At 32.7% G+C, this 7,326-nt stretch overlaps 1 protein-coding gene across 1 annotated transcript; it reads left to right on the top strand.

The window, feature by feature from the left end:
* The first annotated feature begins 4,278 nt into the window (after positions 1-4,278).
* LOC121756920 (DNA repair RAD52-like protein 1, mitochondrial) lies at positions 4,279-6,232 on the top strand. The gene is made up of 4 exons (XM_042152350.1): positions 4,279-4,596; positions 4,700-4,737; positions 4,959-5,053; positions 5,805-6,232. The coding sequence occupies exons 1-4, from the start codon at positions 4,316-4,318 to the stop codon at positions 5,946-5,948; spliced, it is 558 nt and encodes a 185-aa protein (XP_042008284.1). The 5' UTR covers positions 4,279-4,315; the 3' UTR covers positions 5,949-6,232.
* The last annotated feature ends 1,094 nt before the right edge of the window (positions 6,233-7,326 follow it).

The following is a 7,326-nucleotide window of genomic DNA, read 5'->3' as shown; positions in this document are numbered from 1 at the left end:
AGACATTACACAAAATCAAACTCTTTTTTCTTTTAAACAGATAATCGTACTGGGAAGACATGCTATTGTTAAATCTTTGTTTAATTCACTCAGCCACTTAACAAGAATTCCTTGGCCCAACACCCAAAAATATAATCAGCCAATTTATCGTTTTTACTATAGCCATGTATGTTTGACATGGATTGTGTGCTAGAAAAATAATTTAATTCCCAATTAATAAATTCCTCTATTTGGTGAAAATGTGGAAAGTAATATTATTCCGAGTAATTAAATCCATGCGTTTGGTGAAATTATAAGAAATTAAGGAAGGAATATAATGATTCCTAAAATTGAGGAAAATTAGTGTAGTTATTTAAGAATTCTTTTTCCCCTAAAAAATCTAGGTATTCTTTTTCCTACAAAGCAGTTCACGGACGGATGAAGTATTACTTTTACAATAAAATGTGAAATAAATGAATTAATAGAAGCATAGATCCTACTTTAATATATTGATTTTATAATATAATACTCCCTCCGTCCCATGTTACATGCACTGTTGCTTTTATTCTCGTCATAAAGTACTTACACTATTTCTAGTTGAAGTTAAAATTAATGTATTTAATTAATATGTTACATTAAGTTAAGAGGTTCTTTATTAAGTGATGTCTCGTTACCCTTCAAATTCTACTTTAATTATACTAAAAAATCAATCCCAAATTTACAGCCTAAAATGAAAAGTGCAAGTAATATGGGACGGAGGAAGTATGAAATAAGTAAGTTATTGAAATGTATATATGGCCATTTATCAAATATAGTAATAAGTCAGTAAAAATGAAATAAGACATTTAATGGCGGACTGAAAAAGAAAATATGCCATAGAGTATGTAATAGGGGACAAAAAGAGAGTATTATATATCTATGCTTTATTATTCCACTGAATAAGTCCTATGGCAGTTGGTGGTTGCCTTAGTCACATATTCGTGATTCTGAAGTGTAGTGTTTGAATCCCCCTTAACTCAACACTGACATTTTTGTTTTAGCAATACTCTAGTTAGCTAGCTTGGTTATTTTACCAACGCTATTTATTTTTATGGGACGGAAAGAATATATTCTTACTAACTTTTAACATTTAATTCTTATTAAAGATTAATAAATAAATTAGCGAATAGACATCATGAAATTTCAAATTATTAATACTATTATAGATAAGTAGAAAAAAAGAACATTTTATTGGATCATATGATACTTATTCGTCAGTGACAAAAATTTTGGTTTTGTGACTGCCTCAACCTATCCTCTCTTTCATCCGTCTTCGCAAAATCAGAACCCTACCATGTCACCTCTCTCGGCTCTCGACCATTCGCAGCCGGCCTTGCGCTCCGCCTCTCACATTGGTCTCCGTGGTGCTGCCCTTCTGGCCCGGATTCTCTTGAATTTACTTGGTGATTGTGAAATGATGATTATGTTATGTGTGTGAATTTTGCAGTGTATAACCATGTATTGAGTGAGTGTATTGGTCTTTGATTGCAACGAAAAATAAATTATCTAATTGTGGAGCAATTGTGATTAATTGGTGGTTGACTTTCTTGAATTTTGGAGCAATTTGTGGAGGCATCCAAAATGATAGTAATTTCTTATGTATCTGGTTCTAGTTTCTCAGCAATCATAAGATTCATAACATTATTGTCAAATATCCAAAATGATAATTTAACAATCTTTTCTATTGTTATATTGCAGACTTTATTATAGTGTCATAACATTATTTTGAAAATTATCATTAATTTCAAATGTTAACTCTGTATTTTACTTACTTTATATAGCTATATTTATATTAATTTATTATTTATTATTAGTGTAAAACGTGACACTATTGCATGTACAGTAAAAAGAATTTAAACGTTTAATTATAATATTATATTATAGTACTTAATATTGCTACTAGCTCTTACTATAAATAAAATTTTGAGAAAATAAATTAAAAGGTATAAATCTTAAAAGCTAAGAAAAATATAACTGGATGAGTTAAGGCAGAGGGTAGAATAGTCCTGGAAATTTTGATACTTTAAATTTGATTGAAATGGCCTGATTTTCTAATAAAAATCTGATTATGGTCAGTCATGGCCATTTTAGCATCACTGGTGGTTTTACTGAAACTAGTGTAATTACCTGTGCGATGCACTGGCTAAATAATTTTCACGCATTGATTACACATTCTCAATAAAGTAACATAAATGAGAAATACAATAATGAATGAGTACTATTTTGTGGACTTTGAATATAAATATGTACTTAATAACACTATTTTAGATCATTACAAATGTAAAATTAAATAAATTGAGAATTAAAGTAACACTGAAACATGTTGATTAGAACAATTTTGTATATTTTTCGAACAAAACAATCACACTTTCACCACGTCCAGCGTTCAGTCGCTATAAGCCACCGACAGCGAATCAACATGCTTGAAGGTGGCGTAACCAATCAACCTCTTTTCCGTCTATCTTGTTTTATCTTCTCCATGGTCTCAGTTGTCTAAAGCTGTCATCCGCCACCGGCGAAGCCATTGTTGTTGCCGCCTTTCTTCACACATAATACATACAGATGGAAAAAAGAGAGAGCATAATATAATCATCTCCTCTAGGATTCTTTTTGGTCTGCCGAGAAATTCCTCTCTATAAATCATTCATTAGAGTGAAGATATCAATGACATCAATAAAAAATCATCATAGCTCTTGCATAAAAGAACATCTAAAAAGTAAAAGTTCACAACAACTAAGTTTTACTAATATGTAACTGGAAAACCCAAAAGCTACACAAATCAATAATACTATCACCCTACTCTCATACCTCCAATCAGAAATAAAAACCAGATTATTATGTCTGAAATCAAGAATTATTAGAAATAAACAATTAAATAAATTTTTAGAAATACTACGTCGTCGATTAAGACTTAATATGAAAAGATAAAAAGATAAGAGCAGTCACGCCAAATTTTATCAATTTGTTGTATGAATGAGAATATCCATATTCCTAATATGTTAACTCCTCTCGAGCATTATATACGTTAATGTTCTCTAAAGACTTGAAGAGTGCTCACTATCTGAAAAATATCCGATCATATAATTCGATGTTTGGATTTACCTCAATGGTAGGTAAAGTTGATAATAGTATGAACCCTGGTAATTCTCCACCTGTTTTTCGTTTGCATGGCTAGAATTACCACTTAATGGGTAGTAGGTTATTGCCAGAAGATGGCTGCCCCCAGAGTTTGCTCAGTTATAAATTTTTCATTTAAAATGGGACAATATAACTACATTTTTCTTTTTGTAAATCTTCACATTACTTCAGGTTCTTATTTACTATAAATTCTTTAAAAATTGTATTCATTTTTTGAAACTCTTATGCCTCGTGTATAACACGAGTGTTAATACTAGTAGGTACTACAAAACTGTGGTTAGAAAAAGGTTAAAAAAAAGCAACTGACTGAAAATCTTACCAGCGTACTTTCCGCAGTAGGCAGTCATGGTTGCAGAGACAGAAATGAGACTTGGGTGTGGAATGTTGGAATATTAAAATAAAAACTTGATTTTGTATTATGTAGAATTTTCTAAATATTAGTAAATATTAAAATATATAGGTATTTTAGGAGAATTCTCTAGATTATAGATATTATTTTAAAAAATATCTAAAGTTTTATATATAAAAATTTAGATATTTAGAACATGAAAGAATGAAGTAGATATTTTTAGAATAGGAATTGGATGCCTATAAACATGGAAGAGTTGTACCATTTTGCATAATTTAAGAAGTCTGAGAAATTAAATAAAAAGCTTCTTAGTTTTACTTCTCCTAAACCATTTCTCATATATTCCCTCCATTTTCCTCTCAAATATTTCTTACAAACTAAAATACTCCTCCAACATACTCCCTCCGTCCGCGAATAGGAGTCATGTCTTGGTATTTTAGTCCGTCCGCAAATAAAAATCTCGGTTCACTTTTACCATAAATGATAATATGGTCACACCTTCCACTAACTTATTCCACTCACTTAACTTTTTTTCAACACTTTTTTTAACATTTCTTCAAATTCATACCACTAAGAATAGGACTCCTAAAAGGGGAGTATATAAGAAAATGAGTTCTTAATTAAAGGGTTTGTGGAAAATGGGCTTGTCAATATTAAAGCCCAATTTCTGTTTGGTTCAATTGGAGAAACACCAAGGGCATATTAGTAATTTAACCCTGACTATGCCTAGATGAAAGAGGTAAAATATTAGTAATTTAATCCTGAAGCTTAAACATCTCAAAGTTGGAGTGAAGAGAAACTCGAAGATCAATGGCAGCCAAAATCTCCATCTCCAAAATTGCTCAAGCTTACTGCTTTCATCTGCGAGCTCGTCGTTTCTCCTCAAAACCATACTACTCTTCCTCTTCCTCTTCCAAATCGCAGCGGCAAGACTCCAATTTCGGCTCTGACGCCGACGAAGCCGTTGTGCCCACCGCCGGAATAAGCAAGCCCCTTTTCGAAATTCTCAAGGACTTGAACAAAAAGATCCCCGAATCGCTTCTCAAATCCCGCACCGAATCCTCTGGCTTCTCAATTAGATACGTTCCTTGGTATTCTCCCTCTCTTCATCTCCTTTTCTTCTCAAATTGGAAATCGAAGTTCTCGTTTTTTTAAGAATTTGTTCTTCAATTCAAGCTTCTATCAACTTTGCAGGCACGTATTGAATCGAATTTTGAACCTACACGCACCAGGTATGCACACACTATATCAGTATTAGGGTTTAGGGTTTAAGAAGATGGACTGGAAAATTGGGGATATTCTAAAGCACTTGATTATTTTATCAATTTGGATTGAATGATTGATTCTTTTCCAGTTTAAAGGGATTGGATTGCAGAATTCCTCAGAATTAGTCCAATTATTTATAATTGTCAATCATAAAGAGTGAAAGCAGTTTGCAATCTTCTGTTTGTAGAATGGTCCGGTGAGGTTCGTAGCATCACTTACTCAGCTGATGGCAATTCTGTATCGGTCGTCTATCGCGTCACACTTTACGGGACTGATGCAGAGGTATTGTTGCCTTTCTCATTGTTGCAATGGTAATGTGGATGATGTGTTTGTAGCTTAACATCAACAGTTGTGTTAGTTTCAAGTTTGTAATATGGAGAGCGACTTCAGTGCTACAGAGTGTGTGCACTGCTATTGATCTTGCTCTCGTCTTAATTGTTATTTTGTGTCTCCAGTTATCAACAATACAGATGACGTATTTGTAGTTTAACATCGACTGCAGTGTTAATTTGAAGGTCGCAATATAGAGGACTGCATCTAATCTATAGCTCTAGATTTTAGTGCTAAAGCGAGTGTCAACTGCTTTTGATCATGCTCTCGTCTTGGTTGTGATTTTGTGGCTCGTTATAAAAAATACAGCTGATGTGTTTATAGCTTGTCTTCGACTGCAGTGTTAGTTTCAAGGCCTCAATATAGAGGGCTCCTTTGAATCCATAGACTTTAGTGCTAAAGAGTGTGTCAACTGCTTTTGATATTTCTCTCGTCTTAGTTGTGATTTTGTGGCTCCACTTACCAACATTACCTGCTTAGGATCTTGTGAGGACTCTTGCTATTGTTTTTCGAATATGAATCCCCGATTTCCATTGAACTTGCATGTCTGAATTGTGTGATCAAATGAATTTGGTCCTATATGTGCTTTTTCAAGTCGAATATTTAGAGATATAGTACCAAGTAAGCCCACAAACTTGTTGAGGCTCGTGTCCGATGTAATTCATCCTTATCCTAACATCGTGGTTTGTTTCATATGAAGTAGATATTCAGGGAAGCAACAGGCAGTGCTTCAGCTAGTGACACAAGCTACGGGAGTCCAGTGCAAAAGGCAGAAGCAATGGCATTTCGCCGAGCTTGTGCTCGCCTAGGGCTGGGACTTCATCTTTATCATGAAGAATTGGAGTAGTGCAGGTATAAGCCAGAGCAACTCAGGGCTATGGCCTGTATATGCTTCTCTCGAACTCGGTGGATTTGATCTCTTGCTTTTGTATGTAATCGCGTTCAAAAAGCCATATTTCTTTTAGAGAACCTCCTAATTTTCCCAAAAATCCAAGAGGAGATTCTTTAAGTAGAAAGAATTCAGTACAGACGTAGGATTCTTATACGATGGAATCATCAAAGATTTGACCTTTTTTGAACTATGTTTATACCTAATTAGAGGCGTATTCGATCAATGTTAGCGCATTATCATGATTGTTTGTTTTGTTACAAGTTTATTTCTTGGTAGTTAAAAAGATTTTAATAATTTTGTATGTGAATAATTGAAATAAAATTGATAAATTACAATGGAGAGATAGAATTGATAAATTTATTAAAGGTCAGGATCGATTTTTGATTTGCGGTTGCATTTCATATCCAAGCCTAGACCCATTAAGTAAAATAGTAGTAGGTTGTTTCTGCCCCTAAAAAATATATTTTCTTTTTTTTCCACCACTTAAAGAGTCATTTTAACTTGGCACGGATTTTTAGAAAATATTTGACTTTGTAAAGAAAAATAAAGGAAGAAGGTGAGATCCATTTAAAGTAGAGTATTAGTTTTATATTGTATTGTGAATGTAAAAAGTTTGTAAAATGTGGGACCTGCATACTGAAAGTGAAATAGATAGGAAATGATTTTATAAATTATGGACAATAAAATGACAAAATAGTTTTTTAAATGGTGGAAGATGAGTGCATCAATAATATTTCATACCCAATTTATAAGATCCAAAAAATACATTTTTTATAAAAAAAAATATTTACATTTCTTACAATTTGACCCATGTCGAAAGGACAAATACACATTATATGTGATTATATGTCAACAACTGTTGGTTTCCGGCCAATTTCCTAGTAATCGAACATAATAGCTATCAACACCTAAAAAAAACTTAGTAGTTGCATCAAATGAAATTAACAATATATGTAAAATATATTTAGGTCTTGATCAAGATAATTTCGTTACAATTCACATATTTGGTACGCGTTAGCATTTGATATAAATTAGTATGCGATTGGTATTTCTGTCCAAACCATACTCAAATGTTTAGGAACTGGGTAATGAGCTTCTTCTTCTTCTCTCTCGAGGTATGTTCTTAATCATCCTTCTAAATTTATTGGTTTAATTTATAAAATATTATCATGCTTGCTTTGATATATTTAATTATATGTATATACAAATTAGTCTAATATTAAAGATTTATTGAATTGCAGTGGTGGTCCGCGGACACACGTAGAAGCAAGGACGGGTTTAAGCTTTTACCAGGTTATAAAATTCTTTTTATTTGTGTAATATCATAGAATTT

This window comes from Salvia splendens, chromosome 12 (assembly GCF_004379255.2).
Source record: "Salvia splendens isolate huo1 chromosome 12, SspV2, whole genome shotgun sequence".
NCBI classification, from domain to species: Eukaryota; Viridiplantae; Streptophyta; class Magnoliopsida; order Lamiales; family Lamiaceae; genus Salvia; species Salvia splendens.
Note: the sequence above shows the minus strand (reverse complement) of the source record. Positions and strands in the feature narration are given on the sequence as shown.